Below are 19,066 nucleotides of genomic sequence, written 5' to 3' on the forward strand. Positions count from 1 at the left end.
CCTGCAACTGATCTCAGGCACTTCATTGGCATTATCTCTAGCATTCCTCAACTGCTCTACCTTTACTGCACAGGCTTCTGTACCATACAGTACTACTGGTTGCAGCACTGTTTTGTACACCTTACTTTTCAGCTTCTCTGTGATTCTGCTGTCATACACTACACCTAATAAGCCATTCCAGATGCTGCAGCCCCTCTGATTCTAGCTTTGTCTCCTCATTCAGACCTCCCTATCAAAAGTCTCCATTTTCAGATATTTAAAGCTGTTAACCTGTTCCACTGTCTGTCATACCACTATGTTCTGAATACTTTTATCCATTTTCTCCTATTCCTCTATGCTCACTTCTGTTTCAGTTCTCAATGTCCTTTGATTTCCTTTATTTACTTCCATTACACCTGTCTAACTGAACTCAGTTTCATCCAATGTGCCTTCAGTTTTGTATTCCATTTCCCTATCCTTTACTGAAGTTCTTGAGAGTCTGCCTGTAATGCCAAATTATCTGCATATAGTAATACTGTTAATCTGTCTCTTCTGACCTGTTTGCTAATGTAGTTCATCACCAGTATGAACAGCAGTGAGCTCAGAGCTAACCCTGATGCACACCCACTCCTGCTGGGAACTTCTCTGTGAGACCACGCACTGTTTGTCCTTGAGACATTGGGTCTTTGTACAGAGCATAATCCTACCAATATTTCTGGGGCTTTGAACCACCACAGGACTACCCAAATAATTTTTCATGGGACATTGTTATATACCTTTTCCAAGTGTAGGAATGCCCAAGTGGACTCTTTCCTCAAGTCTAGGAATGCTCAAGTGGATTCTTTCCTCATCTCTAGCTTCTTCTCAACTATCTGTCACTACAAACACTGGATCAGTTGTGCTGCTTCCTGATCTGAATCCAAACTGCTCATCTCCCATCTTACTTTCTACTACTCTGTGTATTCGATTAATGCCACTATACTCCCCAGTGTTGTGAATTTCCTCTTTGTTCTTGAACACTGCCACTAGTATGCTTATTTCCAATCATCTGTGATATGCCTTTCTCTCCATACTGAGCCATTTGTCCCCTATCTCACCCAACATATTTATCATATCTGATGTGACCTCATCTGAGCCTTCTGCTTTCACTGACTTTTTTTCCTTCATACTGTTCTTATTTCTTCTAAGATGGAGTCCATCTCTTCTTTCATCACAGGCTGGGGCAGTACAGCTTCTGTTGGATTGTCTTCATTCAAAAGCTACTAGACATACTCCATCTGCCTTTGATGTCCAGTGGACTTGTGAGCTGGTTGTTGCTGGCGTCCCTTAAGAAGGGCTTCTGACTATCTTTTTTATCTTTCTGTCTTTCTTGTAGCTTGAGAGAGTTTTTTTGTGTTTGTGTTATCTACTGAGTCACTTTTCAGAAGCTGGTAGAGTGTCTCTGATGCCTTGTTCTTTGCTACTATATCTCAACTTTAGCCTCTTTGTTAGCTAACCAGTATTCCTCCAAGCCTGGTCCACTTTTTCTTTCTCACACTTTTTCATGCACTCCTTCTTTCTTCTAATGACTTTCTGGACTTTTTACTCTACCACCAGCTTTCCTTATTTACCTTATTTCTATACCTGTCTCAGCCGTATATCCATTCTACAGTCTTCTGACATGCTGTTTTGAGGAGCTGCTATTCTTGTTCAACTCTATCCTTTTCTTCTTCATGGCATGAAGATATGAAGCCATAAAACAGTAAAACCTCTTTATTAAACTCACAACTGTTTCTATTCAAAATCAGTCCACCTCTTCTTAACCTTTTCAGTGCCTTTCTTACTGTTTTGTGATGTCATTCAATTCCTTTGCATGCTTTCCTTGTGTAAATTATTTTCTGATTTTTTTAAATGTTTCTGCAGCTACACACATCCCACATTGAACTTTTTATATCCTTTTAACCTAAATATATTTTACAAAAATACAGTGACAATTTGGCTTTGTGGCTGTAGGCTAATTGAAGGTACAATTTTAAGATCAAGCTTAATTAATGTTGCTCAATTTACTTCTATAACAATGCTGTCTACTTTAGATGTAACAGAACAATGTTTCTGCATTGATTTGTTAGCTTGTCTCATATCACTGCAGATATGTACTTCACTGGTTGCTTAAATATAGTTGTCAAAGATATTTAATTGTGCATTCAAGTCAGCCAAACTTTATTTTTCTATCTGCTACTGTCACAGTCATTTCTGTTTCACCTGTATTATCTCTCTCTTATGTGCTGCATCTACAATAATCTTTCTTTTCTGTCTCACTACTTGACCTTTTAACTAGTTTGTTTATTCTGCTACTGTGTATATGTATTTTTTAATCTTCCACTATTTACTTGTGATCAAATGTGTCTTTGTTGCATTTTTATATTTGCTATGCATTCCTACCATCATGAATATATGTGCAATGTGGTCTAATTTCTTACATTTCTTGCATACTTTGTTTCTTGCTAGACAAATCCCATTGTATGAACAACTATCTCTACAGTATCTACAAAGCTTTTTCTTTCATACCTCACATTATGCCTTTTTTGTCTTTTAACAAATCTTATGTTCTAATAATGCATGCATTTTACTTCTATTGTAATACATTTTTAAGATTATATGCCTAAGATTATATGCCTATTGGTTGTATTTCTGACAAATGAACTGAACTAGCAGAAGTCTAATAAAACCATCTTGTGCTATGCCTTGATCAGAAGTACTTTTGGGTCCCTCCCAAATCAAACTCATATTTTGACTTTTAATTTGCATTACTGAAATTACAGTTCTCGACTTTTGTTCTTTAATCTTGTGTCATTATGTATCTGTATTCTTAAGCAGATGCTGGTCTTTTCTGAATTCATAAATTATAAAATTGCACATTCCTTTATAGGTCAAAATATCTGTTTACATTCTCTGATATTTCTCCATATGTACTTTTGCTACTTATCAATGCTTCATATATTTTATAAACTCTTCTCCTGTCATATGTAATAACTGTTTTAGCTTATCATCTGCTGTTTTATTTGTGAAATTACATAATATTTCAGTCGAGGTACCCAGTTTGTCTATTGCAGATCTAAACAATAACTGTCCACAACAGTAGTAATGTTCTCCAAGAAGGGCTGACACAGAATCAGCTGGTGTCAGAACAATGGACTAAAACTAAATACCAAGAAATGTATAATAGCATCCTTCTGGATGTCATCCACCCCTGGTAACTATCATATTGACAACACAACCCTTAGAGTTGACCCAGTGGTCAGAGACTTAGGGACACACATATACAGTAATTTAACCTTTGAACATCACATGTCTACAGCAGTGAGGAAATCATTCTATATTGTGCAACTTATAAACTAAGGTATGTCATCCAAGCCCAAGGAAGTCATTGTCCCCTTTGGTGCATACCTAACCAGACATATCCAACAACTGGAATGTCCACAGAGGTATCTAGAATACAACGTGTAAGTAAAATGCCCTGTGCAGACCACCTGAAGTCCCTATCCCTGTATTCTGTCTCCTACAGACTTTTAAGGGAAGACCTATGCCTGGCATACAGGGCATTGTTAGGCCCCACTCTTATGGACCTTCTCCATATCCACAAAACAAACAACACCAGAATTACCCATTCTAAAGAGTTAAACCTTGTCTGTAATAGAAACAGGACCTACTGGAGAAACAGGTATGCATCCCAGAGACTACCCCATCACTTGAACAGGCTCTCCATTCACGTGAAGCAGAGTTACTTCCTAACCCAATTCAAGTGCAACTTGGACAACTGGGTGGGGAACAGGAAATTCATCCCTGGTTTGGCACCTATGTCTCTAATGGACACAACAAACCTGTAAACAGTTCACCGCCTAGGCCCTTGCTTGTAAACATTTCATCTCCCAAGCCCCTGCTTACACTTATCAAGGGAGTCAGAACTTGTCAGAGATTTAGGATGCATGACTAGGCTTAAAAAGTTTCTTGTGGCCGTTATCCTAGTAGACACCTATGAACTATTAAGCTGATGCGAACCTGGTGGCTGCAGAGATTTCCTCCCTATGTTCACTTACACTGTGTTGTTTCTTTCATTCCGTAATCTTTCTTGCTTTCATATAAAAATGACATTAATATTTCACCTTTCTGGCTATCCTTATTTATTTTTTGTTAACTTTATTAATTTGTTACTCTTCCCGGATTCAGGGATCCATCCGTGGTTTCAAAATATGCATAATTTTACCCTCAAAAACAAACATATCACAAGGTAGGTACCCAAGTCCACTTATAAACTCGGGCTATTTTTTTACTCTCATGTTCAGTCCTCCTTGCTATAACATACCATTAATAATGTTAAAAGTAGCACCCACTGTAAAGCATATCTTCACTGATGGATGGCATACAAGGCAAATATACTGCCAGACCTGAATTTTACTATTACTAAATTATATGAACTACAAATAACTTTATGTACACAAGACACAGTAATTCAATTTACAGTAACCTGCTTGACCTAAATGAGAAAAATAAAGGTATCCAGAGCTTGTCCTGATATTCACCGGGCACAAGCTATTCAAAGTAGTCTTGGATTACAAACACACACACACACACACACACACACACACACACACACACACACCAACTTAAAATCTCTAACAAAGCTGAGTACAATCAAGCTTTTTCTGTATCCACTGGATAATGCCAGTCTATAATTTAATACAATATTTACTGATATTCTCATCAGCCTTGCTCCCATAACAAAAAAAGAGAGCTGCACAGTATAATATACTACAATTTTGTACAGGTAGAAAAAATAATACCTATCACTGAGAAACTAGCTGAAGTACAAAGCTTCTTCTGCAGTCTGTAGTACAGTACCAATGGCCATGAACACATATTTCAGTACATTTTAAATTACTGACCAAAACAATCGCCGTACTTTAGATAAATTATTTCATTACCTTACAGCTAGCTGAAAGAGTATTTGATATCATGCAAAGAACTGATACTTGCTCTAATACCTTTACTTATCTGCCATCGTACAGGGTACAATAATGCTAGCAAATAAATCAAGAAGCATTGTGTTTTCCAATAAGTGTGCTGAAATGTTTTTTCACACTAAATTCATTCACCTATTCTCTGTGCGTCTCTCTGCAGTACCACGAGTACTTGCAATGCATACACCTTCCTTCCCTTTCTGCTTAGATTTCACATTGTTTTATGCAGCTAAACGTCACATATGTTTTGCTCTCCAACAACATATGCAGCATTACCAGAAACATGGAGGTTGTAAAGTGCATCTGACTAGTGTTGTGCAGACAGGACATTTATCTGCAGCACCAGATACCAGATACAGACAGTGACTGAAGTGTTGGAGAGTTGCATGTGGGAGAGGATAATGTAGCTGATGTTGCCTCTTCTACCTTATGGGGAAAGATGGGATTATCCCTGTTATAGGAATGGCCCCTGAAAGAAACTGATGGGTAGTCTTCAGCCAAAAGGGGATTCAACAGCTGCCATGGGTAGCCAAAAATAAATCAATATCTCCTTCCACAACCCCGTTTTCCATTTTTATACATGGAGTCTAAATGTGACTTCAACAGTGACAATCATCTACAGCCAAAGTTCACACCACCGGGTACCCATCCCAAAAACAGAAGTCAGCACATGGAATCGCTTACAGGTTACTGTACAGGAGCACACTGCACATTAGCATGGTAGAGCTAAAACATAAAGACAAAGTCCCTCTTATCATGCTAATATGGCTGGACAGCTGCTCATTTTCTTGGTTCTTGTCACCCACTCCCAAGGGATGTTTCAGGTTGCTTCCATTAGGAGACAACCCACCATCCTGGGTTACATGGGAAAGGGGCAGCACCAGCAGTTAGCTGGAATGAATGGGCCAATAAGGGGGAAGCAGAGCTCAAATAACCTGAAGTCAAATATAAGGAGAAGGTGGAGAACAAACACATGTCCTAAGCTCCAACTCACCATAAAGGACAATGTATTTCCCCATCTCATATATTCCCACTTAGCACTCCAGCACAGTGTGCCAACTACTGGACTAAAGAACTGTAAGTTCCTTTGTTTAACACGCAGTGAAATGCACATAATAAATACAAACCTGCCATTGTAACCATCACTTATACATGTTTCATATTGATGTGAAGCAGAAATATGGCCCATCTGACTGAGTCTGACTGTTAACAATTTAGTGCAAGTTAACAAGTGCACTGTATGAAGAGAGCTCTAGGGTTTATTAATGATGTATCCTTCTCAATGACTAGACTAGAAGATATTGTAACAGAGTGGTAATATTCAAGAATCATCATGAAACTGAAACGCTTTTCCTTTTGAATAATTCCATATCCGCTGCTGAATCGTGCCCCTGATGTCCCTATCCAAACTGGTAAAAAGGCTAGCCAATAATTATTTCATTACTGACAAATATCTTCTGAAAACACACACTGCAGCTAGCTCAGTCTTCTAAAGTAGGTACCCCTTACAAGCAATTTTATAAAAACATCTTCTGTTGCTTATATGTATGGCTTCTGAACAAGGTATGACATCTCTGCTCATTTCTTCTATGCTCCCATCTGTTCATATTATCCTAAAGATCTCATTAGAATGTGGTTGCCTTGCACGTCACCTTTTTGAGTTAAAAAAAAAAAAAAAAAAAAAGAAGCAGAATCACTGTGACTAGGAGAGCACAAATCCCATGGGATTCAACTGAAAGAACAGTTTGCTTTGATCAAAAGAAGCTTTGTTCACAAACCCAAATACTTCAGCTGGGTACATGAAAAAAATCTAATTCATCTGGAAATGAATTAACAATCTTCTGTCACAGAAGCAATAGTTTCCCTCCACAGTACCCCACTGGCCAAAACAATATCATACACTACTTAGTAACATCAGTTTCCGGCCCTGCAATACTTTGCTTAAATAAATAAATTAGTTCAATTGGGTCTTCCCATTGGCTTTTAGATTTCCCCATCCCTGACTGCTGTCTGTAATTGTCCAGTAATTAGTTTATTCTTTCCACCCCTTTTTTTGTTCTTTTGATCTGACTCTATGTGTACAGTAAAAGACAAAGAAAATATACATACATAAAACTAATAATTACTGGTGATGCATATTGAAGTAGTAATGACTGTAAAAAGCCTACCTTTTTATTTTATTTTTTTATTTATTTATTGATTTACTTTTGGAAATGGTTAATTGCACACATGTTAATATATCGGTCTGCATGCCACTTGGTAATTTTATAGTAGGATAGACTCCCCACTCTGCAAGGGCTATACATAATTCATAGGTTCACAAATACTAGGCTAGCTGCCCTTGTGGACGATTTTAAACCTAGTCAGTTTCCCTCAAAGGTGAGAATCAAACTGTGTACTTTGAGTACCTCAAACACCCTAACTTTTATGGCAACCCTCCCACCAACCTCCTTAAGTAATACACGGATGCTATAAGTAAGCAAGCTCAGAGTGAGCAGAGCATCAAGAAAGGAGAAACAGTCAAATTTAAGGTACAAAAGTACACCATGATCAAGGTGTGTTTTATATTTCATATTTACATACATATATGTGTATCTACTTGATCTTCTAGGAAGACACAGAAGGATGATCACCCACTCCCATCCCCCAGCAAAAAAAACATGATCTGCACAATGTGCTTGATTATGACAAAAAATCATCTCTCTCACACGTTATATAAAACTTAATTTCAACTCAAATCACTTTCCAAAATAACTTTTAATTCTTTAAGGCCTTGCCAATTTCTAGTAAATCCACTACTCCCAGAAGCACCACAGAATTCAGTGCTCTCTGGATAATGTATCCCTGGTCCTCTTTCTAGCTCATATTTACTTAAATGCAATCTCTTCTTATATGTAATTCTATTAATCAAGCCTACACTTGTCAGAGTCTATTTTAGTCATGAGTAACAGATACGTGCATGCCCTACAATACATGATCTCAGAGTGCCATAAAGTAGTAAATACATGTTATCTTCTCAGCAACTAATAGATCTTTTCTATCATTCTATGGAGTTTTCATCTTGAGACCAATTTATTGATACACAATATAGCTAAAATATAAATAATGACACATAACTTATACTGCTATTTCATTAGTTGTGTGCCTATTTTAATTGGTGCTGCTATCTCAAGTTCTTTTTACTGTATCTTATAGCATTACTTATATACTCAAGTAGGTCATCTCTTATGAAATATCTATTTTTCCTCTTTTTTTTGTTTAATATTTATAACTTACATTAACTTTAGTATGTATTAACTTTGGAAGATAAGTACTATCTGATCTCTTCTTTGTTTTATGAACTTTTTCATGACACGACAATAGAAACATTGAATTTGATATTTTTTTCTCCCTCTTAATATGAATATTGTAATTTAACTGTCAAAACTAGATTTTTTTTTATACAGCCAAGCAGCTTCACAAATGGTAAACTGGGCTTGCATCTTCGAGTGAAGATTTTTTTTCTCTTTTCTAAAAAAAACAGCTTAATTCCAGTTCTCTGGGACACGCCAACATCTTGTGCTTCTTTCATTCACACTGAAACCATCAAAAGAAGTAAAACCAGCTCAGATACCTTCCCAGCGGCAAGTTCAGTTTTCTGATCTCAAGCTCAGTCCCCTCAGGACATACAGGGACATCCTTGTTATAGGGCTGAGGGGTATGCATGTCCTGTCTCAGGGCACTAGTGTTGTTGGCTACCATTTAAATATGGGAAAAAAATAAAAATAAGGAAATAAAATGGCAAACGTATAATTCTTAGAACTGGATCTTCTTGCTAACCGAGGCAGATAAAGCCACCACACCCATGTTAGACATAATTTAGAGCAAAACAAATAGCAGCAACCACCACTCAGATTTCTTGTTTTATTCCAATAAAAAGCGATAAGTAGCAGCAAAATACACAAAAGATGAGCGCTTTCGGGCTGTGCCCTTCTTCAGATCTTATTTTATTTGCTGCTTTGCACGTTAGACATAAGGTGACACAGAACAACCGCAAACAACCCTATTAAATGACATTTAATATGCACAGTATGCCTACTGATTACATTTTACTTTACGGGGCTTCTGCAATGGGCAGAATGCCAACAAGACTTCAAGAAATAGTGACAGCAGAATCCAAAGAAATCAGTCTTGGATTCAGGAGCCAATCTGAAAAATAAAAAGCAAAATCAACTCATTTAGTGGCACTTCACTATAGCAGGCAGTGATGTAATGTACTGAGGACCATGTGACTGCTCTGAAATGGTTGCCATTAACACATCTTTTAAATAAGCGCTGAAACCAGTCCCCTCTGCTTCGCCCAATGAAATTATACATGATTGCATTAGCTAATGGACGCTGAGCTGCCTGATGACAGAACAGTGCAGCTGTTGTTCCACTTGATTCCACACCTTCCTTACCAACAGCAAAGTAGACAAACCAGTCTGTTTTCTGAGCTTGTGTATCCTCTAGAGTAGAAACAAAAGTGACAGCGATTATTAAAATTATGTATGCTGTGGTCCCCATTGGATTTTGCCCTCAAAAATAAAAGAAGGAGACTAGTATACTGGCTAAAGAATAGCTCAAACTTAAACGGAAAAAGCAAGAACTGACCCTCAGTGACATCCAGTCTTTGTTTAACATTAAACAGTGCTCACGATGCAAGGTTTATAGTTTAGAGATCCACCAAGCAGAAAGGCTACTAGGAACAAAACCTTCCAGGAGCACAGAGAAGGAGAGGTACATTTGCACCCCAACATTCAGGTTCATCCTATTCAAAAAAGAAAGATATTCCAATTCCTAAACAGGAGAATGGTTCTTCATAGAAAGCTTGAGATGGAAAACCTTTCTGTTTCATCATCTGTTCTAAACCACAATCAAAACTATTGCCAAGTCAGTTAAGATGTGCTAAGATGGTGTAAACATGTTCTGTGACTATGGAATAACTGGTACTCACATCAAACAAGAGTCTGAGATAAATCTTACAGATCTGAATGTTCACTGATAGAAGATGTAAGAGGTACTTCTGTGCTCAGACTGAAAACTGGTTCCAAGTTCATAGGTAGGTACTAGGCTATTGGCCCAAGGGCCTAAGTAAGCCTAGCCAACAAAGTTCCCTGGCTTACGCCAACCCAAGAAAGTTAATTTCCAGTGCCCCTGTCGAGCAGAGCCACAGAAGTGATCCCAGGTGTGTATTATCTATTTCCCATCCACTCATCAAAATTTTTCTTGAAGAGTGTTAATGAGGAACTTTGCTTGACATAGATGGGTAGCCTGTTCCAGAGTATGGGAAGTCTCTGGGACAGGAATCTATCCCTCCAGCAAGTCCTGTTTATTGTGGTGACAAGGTTTAGGTCCCTAGAGCACGTAGCTCAGAGGGATTGGGATTTCTTTAGGTGTAGCACGTCCAACAGCTCTGGATTTGACATAGCTTTATATGTTAGGCAGAGATCACCTCAGAGTAGGCAATATGCTTCAGAGTAAAGCTGGAGTTTTTGAGACGATTAGTGTAGGGCATCTGTTTGAGGCCAGTAATTCTCTTTATGAGGTGCTTCTGTGGCCTTTCCAGCTACTGCAAATGTCTTGTGAGGTACATTCCAAAAGGGGCATTGTACTCTATAATGGGTCTAATGAGTGTCGAGTAGAGGGGAACAATGACCTCTTTTTTCCTGGATGAGAACCCTTTTGTGATGAGGTGCGCCATGTAGAAGGATTTCCTGACTACTGAGGTAATGTGATTATCAAAGGAGAGACTACTGTCCACCTGGGTCCCAAGGTCTCTTATCACACATTCGGTGTTAAGAAGACTGCTGCCTATGTGGTAGTTCATAGGTACAGAGTTTTTACCAAAGGGAATAACAATGCACTTTTTGGCTTGAGGCCATGGCTCTGACACCAGGCATCTGTCTCAGTGAGTCCCCTCTGTAGGATGTCCACATCATTTGGGGACTCGACTATAGCTTCTAGTTTGCAGTCATCTGTGAACTTTGTTAGCCAGAGGCCTTCTGTGTTAGCCTGTACTTCAGGGAAGTAGACACCAAACAGGAGAGATCCCAGAATTGAACCCTGTGATACTTCACTTGTCACTGGTTTGAAGTCAGATTTGGAGTCTGCAACTTTTACAGTGTGGGTTCTGTCAGTGAGCCAGTTGGCAACCCATCTTGTGACATAGGGATTTATACCTAGTTTAGTGAGTTTAGCTGTAATTACAGAATGGGGGATGGTGTCGAAAGCCTTGGCGAGGTCAAGATAGGCTATGTGAACCACCTTACCCTCGTCTACGGCTTTGGTGACTGCCTCAAAGAAGTTGACCAGGTTCAGGAGGCAAGATCTGCCTTTCACAAACCCGAACTGGGTGGGGTCCAGAATTTGGAGGTTACCAATGTCTTTGTTTATGAATTTCATGATGATACGTTCCATGGCCTTGCAGACCAGGCTCATCAGGCTAATAGGGCGATAGTTCCCAGGATCAGTGGTGGCCCCCCCCCCTTTGTGGGGAGGGATAACTGTTGCTATGCGCCATACAATGGACACAAAGCCTGACGTGAGGCTATGATTGGACATGGTGCTTAGGTGGGGAGCCAGTTCATTCTGAAGTTCATGTAAAACGCAGCCTGGGATGTTGTCCGGTCACATGGATGCTGTGTTTTTGGCTTTAGAGAATGCTGCTTTTACCTGTGAAGTTGTGATTACAGGGACTCTGCATTCTTCCTGTACAGATATGGGCCCTTTAGGGGGTGAGTGGGGGGTAAAGTTAGCACTGAACCTAGATGTTGGCAATATCAGTTGGTTCTGTAATTTTTGTGCCATTGTGCTGTAACTCAAAGCAGATCTGGGTGGTGCCATTGAGATTCTTGACATAGCTATAGAATGCTTTGTGGTTGTCCTTAGAATCAGTGGCAATCTTGCTTTCATAGCTAGCTTTGGAGGATCTTATAAGGGTTCTCAGCTTCTTGCTGAGGCTGACCAGGGAGCTCCTCCACTTTTACTCTCTTTTGCAAAAATTTCGTCCTTCTGTTGTAGAGTTTGTTTATGGCAGGGGACCACCAGATTGGCTTCCTTTTTTTGGAGAATAGCATCTTGGTTCTGTTTGGGATAGCACGATCCATGCACTCGTGTAAGTGCTTATAGAGTGCATTTGTGTAGGATTCAGCAGTCGTAACTGTATTGTCCATCTGCATGGGTGTCATGAAGTTCACCACTTCTGTCTTAAGAAGCATGAAATTGGCTTTAGAGAAATTTTTTACCATGGTTTCCTTAATGGGGGGTGGGGGCGGGATGTGGATATTTAGGGTGATTAGCTTATGGTCGGATCTGACCAAAGAGGAGCTGACTTCAGGTGTGGAACACCGGTCACTCACATTGGTAATGACTAGGTCTAGGATATTGCTGCCCCTGGTGGGGGTGTGGATAAGTTGATCCAGGGCATTGGAATTTATGAATTCCAGAAAGCGCTGAGTGAAGGAGTTGGTACATGAGTAGTTTTCCCAGTTAATGGTGGGGTAGTTGAAACTCGCCCAATATTAGGGTGTTTGGTTGAACCCTAATATATTCCAGTATATCAGGAAAAGAGGAGTGGGAATCCTGGGGCATGGTGGGGGATCTGTAGCAAGCTACAATTTGGATTGCAGTTTTGCCCAGAGTTAGTTGCACTTGGATAACCTCGGCTGCATTATGCTGAGCAACTAGCCTGGTGGTGTGGATATCCTTAATGAATATGAACACACCTCCGCTTTTGGTGTTCCGGTCCAGGTTAGATGGCCGAAAAGTGTGGTATGAGTTATAACCAGGTAATGCAGGGCTGTTCTCTGGAACCTTGAATAGGTCTCAGTCACTGCACAGACATTGCTGTTCTCCATTTTAAGGAGTGCCTCAAGTGAGTGCATTTGAGATTTAGATTGATGCACAAGAAAAGCCAATATAAAATATCAGCCTCTAGGATCTCTAATATTTCTCTGAAGCAAGTTTCATTAATATGTGAAAGATAAAGAAATTATCAAATCTCAATTTAAAAAGTTTGCATCTCTGAATTAAAAAGGTGAACAAAGAATCACTTAAAACACCTTCAGAATACAATACTTAATAACAAACAGAAAGGTGTAAGGTGGTATTCATTGTCCTGGGCTTCCCAAAATGCCTTACGGAGAAATAATACAAAGTATTACAAGAACAAAGCCCAAACATACCAGTGGTCAGTCTGCCATAATGTTGGGACATTCAGTTCAAAATAAATTAAGATATAAGCTTAAAGCCTTGAAAAATGTTTTTTTCTGGGTAGCAATACAGCTACTGTGATGAGTCTTTACACTCCAAATTTTAAAAGAAGATGAGAACTTGGAGAATGGAGAAAATCTGTAAACAGAGATTCTCCTGCAATCACCAGAAAATGTGTCTGCTATCTACTCACCTCTGCCTTGTGAATGTTGTATTCCTTCTGAATTTATACTATTGCCCTGGTCATAAAAAACTTGGGACTACACGTCACATGTGGAAGATAGCCCATGTACTCCTCTGATGAAGTGGCAGTTCTAGCAGAGGAAATGTACTGTAACACAGTGTCTTTAGTGACACCTGATTCCCTTAAGAAGTAACCACAACTAGGAAATAGCCCAGTGCTGCAGCCACAGTGCCACCCATCATACAGACAGAAGTGCATCCTCCAGTGCCCATTCAGGTAACACACAACCAATGATTGTCCAGCACCTCTAACAAGGTTCATGGTTCCTCAATGTCTCTGAGAAACTGTAGACCAAAAAGAACAGCCCTCAAATAAAAGTACTTAGCTTCAAACTGAGACCTTTGGCAACCACTTCCACCTTATACTATGTGTGCTTATAGGTATCAGTTCTCCACTCTACTGTACCATCCTCATCCACGGTCTGCCCTTTTACAAAATAACATACTAACAGAGGTAATTTTTCCTCTGGCAATGCAAGTTTTCCCAGAACCTGGAGTGCCATGACCACAGTCCTAAAATAAATGAACTTCAGTCAGAGTCCTATAACATCCACTCCAACCTCATAACATCTGACTTTACAACTATTAACCCTCCATTCCACTATACCATCCTTACATCCCAGCCATACATCTCAAGTGCCCAGATTTTTGGTTCATATTTTTAGTCTGTTTCTCATAAAATTTGTGGTTCTCTAGCAAATGTCTGGGATGATCAGAGGATAATAATGACATACATTTGAGTTTCAGACTTCAAATCCCTCAGAAAAATGTATGTTAAAATGAAAAAAAAGAACTTTCTAAGTTTATAAAAGCAATATATAAAATATGTCCTATTTTTGAGCTTTTGTCCCTTAATTTTATTGGGCTTTGTCCAGACTTCTTGGGCTAAGAGGTCGAGAGATATGATCCCAGCACTTTCTAGGAAAATGGTGTGAAATGTGATAACCTCTCTGCTCTACTTCCATCCACACAAAGACTTATGTTGAAAACATGCCAGTCCCTTCAAAACAGTACACATGGAAATATTTAACAGCTGAAATAGTGTGGTTTGACATATAGAGACAGAAGCAGAATACAGTAACAGAGTCACCTTAAACAGCTTGAGACCTCAGAGAGAAGGTAAACAAAATTAGTACCAAAAGAATGTAATTATTAGAACAGCAGAGTGAAGAATACAGAAAACACTGCAGTAATTCAGGCATAGTTATAAACAACAGACTGATAAGTGCATGTATTTGCTGTGAAGTTTTATGATTTTAATACAACTCTAAATAAAACAAATACATTTTTGGTAGCAGGATTCTCAGGATGCCAGAAGCATTAAGAAAAGATCATGCTAAATTTTATAAATCATCAGTATGATGTCATATCAGTATGATGTGATATCAGTATTCCTTTACCTTGTACTTGTTAACTGCTTTCTGCAATGGCAGGAAGTTGTGACCACGATGTTCTGGAACACACATCAGGCAAGCCAAACTCGCATCATCTTCACACAATAGTTTAAGGTTTTCTTCATGTTCTCTGCAGAGCTCATCTCCTTTTTTCTGTTGTAGATCTGATCCTTCTCCCATCTGACACTGTATCTGCATCTTTTTAATTGCATTTGCTAGCAGTCTGTTCACTGCATATTTCCTGGCTGTGAATTCCTCTCTGCACTCGGGACATGAAGGTTTGTTCTCATTGTCCCAAACTCTGTCAATACACGACTTGCAGAAATCGTGCCCACATTCCAGCATCACTGGAACATTTAAAAGTTCATGGCAAATTGGGCAAATAAATTCCTCCATACAATCTACAGTTTGTTTACTTGATGCCATTGTAAGCACAAACTGCTTCAAACTTTCACTTGCATTTATCCAGAACAGGAAAGTTATTGCAGATACTGCCTTCAATTAAAGGCACAACACATATATACAGGGAAGGTCCTGCGGTAGCGTTGTCGCCTCGCAGTTAGACGTTGGCCGTTCGATTCTCACTTAGAGCGTCTTCTGTGGGGCGACATGCGTGAATGGGCGTTCCATCGTTTAAGGTTGTGCGCTAGGCCCGGCAAGCCAGCACGTAAAACTCTACTGCCAATCATTAGCGGACCGGAGTTCCGCTGTGGCGACCCCTAACCGGGAAAAGCCGAAAGACACAAACATATATACAGGGAGCCAAATATTTTTATCCCATTATATCTCACAGACTGAAAAACAAATGCTAGCAAAGAGAGTCCAAAATATCAATATGATTTAATTAGTAATCACTTTTTGAAAACAGTACAGATGTACACGAAAATGACTGTTACAACATCCAAAAAGTAACAACAAACTACCACGTTGCTGCTAAATATGAGTATCATCTTCTTTGTTCCTGTTTTATGTATTCACTTTAGTTGATCAGGTTAGCTCACTATGTATTCGATTTGAGTGGACAACCAAAGTGATATTCATACTGACTTGGGAAAATTTGTTCAAGACATGGTGGGAATTCCTCTACTCTTCGCAATAATTGTAGATCCAGCTGAGATGCCACCTCAGTTTAGTCTCATATATTTTCTTTTCCTTGTTTTCTGCTTTCATGTTCTGTGTCTTTAAAAAAGTAATGTAATAGTGCCCTGTTAACCACAAACAATTTGATCACAATTTGAAAAGTTAAAAATAGTAAGATTTCTACTCTAGCTGTCCCATTAGCTCATATAACAACCACAGACAATTTTGTGATACTCTTTTTTTTCTTTTTTTTTCCAAAGCTGATATTCACAGTGTTGAGTTGTAAAGTTATGATCTGTGACCTGATCCACAACACATTTGGTGGCAAGACAAGCCCAGTGTGCTTGTGAGGATTAAATCACGTCAGGCACACTTTGTCAATGCAGTGCATTGTGGAATAGGTAAGGTAGTCATTATAGCAATAACCCATGCCTGGGTGTGGGTAATGCTGGATTTACCCACGGTTGGCGTGGGTAAATACAGCATTACCCACACCCAGAAGTGGGTTATTGCTATTATACCATGGTGTTAGTTTGTTTTGTATTATGTTTGTATTGTTGTTATTTATGTTTTTGTTTGCTTTTTTTTGTATTCTTCCACTTTTTGTGAGATAAAATAGTTCACAGTTTCAGTTTGTGTTTATTGTTTATTTCTGTTTTAATTTAAATACATGTTATTTTTTAGTTTTTCAGGAAATGTTAGGAAAGGGCTAGGTGGTGCTTGGTATAATATAGTTTAAGCAGTGTAGAAGTTTATAACGTGTAGTTATGTTTTAGTAGTTATAGATATGTTGAAATGTGGTGTAGTTTTAATTTGTATTATTTTTTTTAAAATATGTACTTTTACTATTTGGTCACTAGATGGTGGTGTTGTATGCGCTTTTATTAGATGTATGCTGATGTGGACGTTCTGTATGGTGTGTGTTTTTGACTTTGCGAGGTATGTGTGGTGTGTTTTTAATATGTACATTTTTGGAGTTGTCTGTGTATAGGTATTGTAGGGAATATAGGTGTTTAATGGTTTTATGAGAATGCTTGGTTTTATTGTGTTATAAGTGGTGGTTATGTAATGTGTGTGTGATGTATTTGCGACTGCATGACTTTTTATTTTTTTAGTGTTCGAGGTGAGGGAATGAGGAGTGTAGTATGGAAATTGGTTAGTTTTCTGTGTTTTCGTTAAATTGTTGTGTGTTTTGGGTATTAGATTTACTTTACTTTACTGTTTATTTGCTGTCGCCGCATGATATTTAGCGACCGGACTTTTTGCGTTGTTTCTTGTAGGATTTACTATGTGCACGCTGGTTGGATTAGCCAATCAGCATGCACGTTTGTCGGGTTTGCGATGTTCGCATGGTATTCATAATGCATATTTTCAAAATTTGTCCAGAAACATAATTCATTTACTAACAAAATACACTTGCTCAAGATACATGCCATTTGTAATATGTCTTCAGCAAGCTGTGCTGTAAGCTTAGAGGCAACTACAGATATCTCCGTAATTCATGCACTAATAAAATGTGTCTACTTGCATTTACAGACGGATTTTTAAAATTTCTAATAAAACGGAATAGACAAATCAAAGCAAAATCACACCCACATCACCACAGCTAGCATTAGCTAACAATGGGTTTGGGAATTGTATTTTAAACATGAGTAATGCACACACCCAAGGTAAGTGGGAGATACAAAAGAAGATGTGGGGTATGAGTGAAGAGGAGGGGCACACAAGGGGATTTTGGAATAAGAAAATGTGAGAGGAAAGTCAGAGGGGCGCATATATATATATATATATATATATATATATATATATATGGGTTCACTTCAATTCACTGAACTTTCAATTCACTGACTTTCATTTCACTGACACCCTTTCACTGAAATTCATTTCACTGAAACTTCATTTCACTGAAAGTTCATTTCACTGACAAGTATTATTACAAAGTAAATGGAATATGCCCCCTTCCCCACTGTAGTGCGACTCTGGAGTTAGAATATATAGTTAGGGGGGTGTGGGGGCAGAGCCCCCCACATCGGGGGGTGGGGTGCAGCCCACTTACTTTTCTTTTACTAAGCAATATTATATCAAAACGTAAGAATATCATATGAAATGGGGCTGCACCCCACATTCTCGATGGGGCTCTGCCCCCACACCCCTAACTATATATTCTAATTCCAGGGTCGCACTACAGTGGGGAAGGGGAATATTCCATTTTATTGCTAATAATAGTTGTCAGTGAAATGAACTTTCAGTGAAATGAAGTTTCAGTGAAATGAATTTCAGTGAAATGGTGTCAGTGAAATGAAAGTCAGTAAATTGAAAGTTCAGTGAACTGAAGTGAACCTATATATATATATATATATATATATATATTTTTTTTTTTTTTTTTTGGTGGGAATAGGTTCCATTTTTTTTTTGTAATACATAAGGAAAGGTAGAGACAGGGAAAGAGGGAGAAGGCTATCACAATAGGTACACCCACAGAACAAATATCACAACACATGACAGAAAAAGAATGGCAAAAAACAGTAAGGCGAGGTAAGTTATACAGACAGCACACTGCACAACAGAGGCAAATGCAAAGGAAAGTTGTCAAAGAGGGTGGGAATGCATACCAGCCATGGTGAAATGCGAAAGGATATCTACCCGATCAGACCATAAATTAATCTCACTGGAGATCCACATCCCGCCCCCAACCCCAGCAAAAAAGACCACAGTGAAGAACTTCTCAAAAGCAAACTTCACACTTCTTAAGACTGGAGTGGTATCCTTCAAGGCCCCCGAGCCAGTGGAAACCACAACCCACGCTGCTGAAACCCTTACAAATGCCTTCTACGAGCACCTCCAGGAATGTATGGATCAAGCAATCCCTAATAAAATCAAGACCCTTTCCACCAAAGGCAGGCGCCCGGTCTGGTGGACCCCAGCCATAAACAAACTCTACAACAAGAGGAGAAAGCTACTACATGACAGAGCAAAATCCCTAAAAGGGAAGGCATCTCTGATCACTACTAGCAAAAAACTACGATCATTCATAAAATCATCCAAGTCCAACTTTGAGAGAAAAATCGCTAATGACACAAAAGACAATCATAAGGCCTTCAATAGCTATGTTAGAAACCTGGGTGGAAACTCCCAGATATG

At 38.9% G+C, this 19,066-nt stretch overlaps 1 protein-coding gene across 1 annotated transcript in view; it reads right to left on the reverse strand.

The window, feature by feature from the left end:
• The window catches only part of LOC122813692 (zinc-binding protein A33-like), a 219,329-nt gene extending 203,862 nt beyond the window's left edge, over positions 1–15,467 (reverse strand). The window contains exon 1 of the mRNA XM_044086147.1: positions 14,852–15,467. Coding sequence (XP_043942082.1) covers positions 14,852–15,271 — 420 coding nt within the window. The 5' untranslated portion in view covers positions 15,272–15,467. The remainder of the gene's footprint in view (positions 1–14,851) is intronic.
• Positions 15,468–19,066: the final 3,599 nt, after the last annotated feature.

The sequence above is a fragment of the Protopterus annectens genome, chromosome 10.part0 (assembly GCF_019279795.1).
Source record: "Protopterus annectens isolate FY-2018-M chromosome 10.part0, PAN1.0, whole genome shotgun sequence".
NCBI classification, from domain to species: Eukaryota; Metazoa; Chordata; order Ceratodontiformes; family Protopteridae; genus Protopterus; species Protopterus annectens.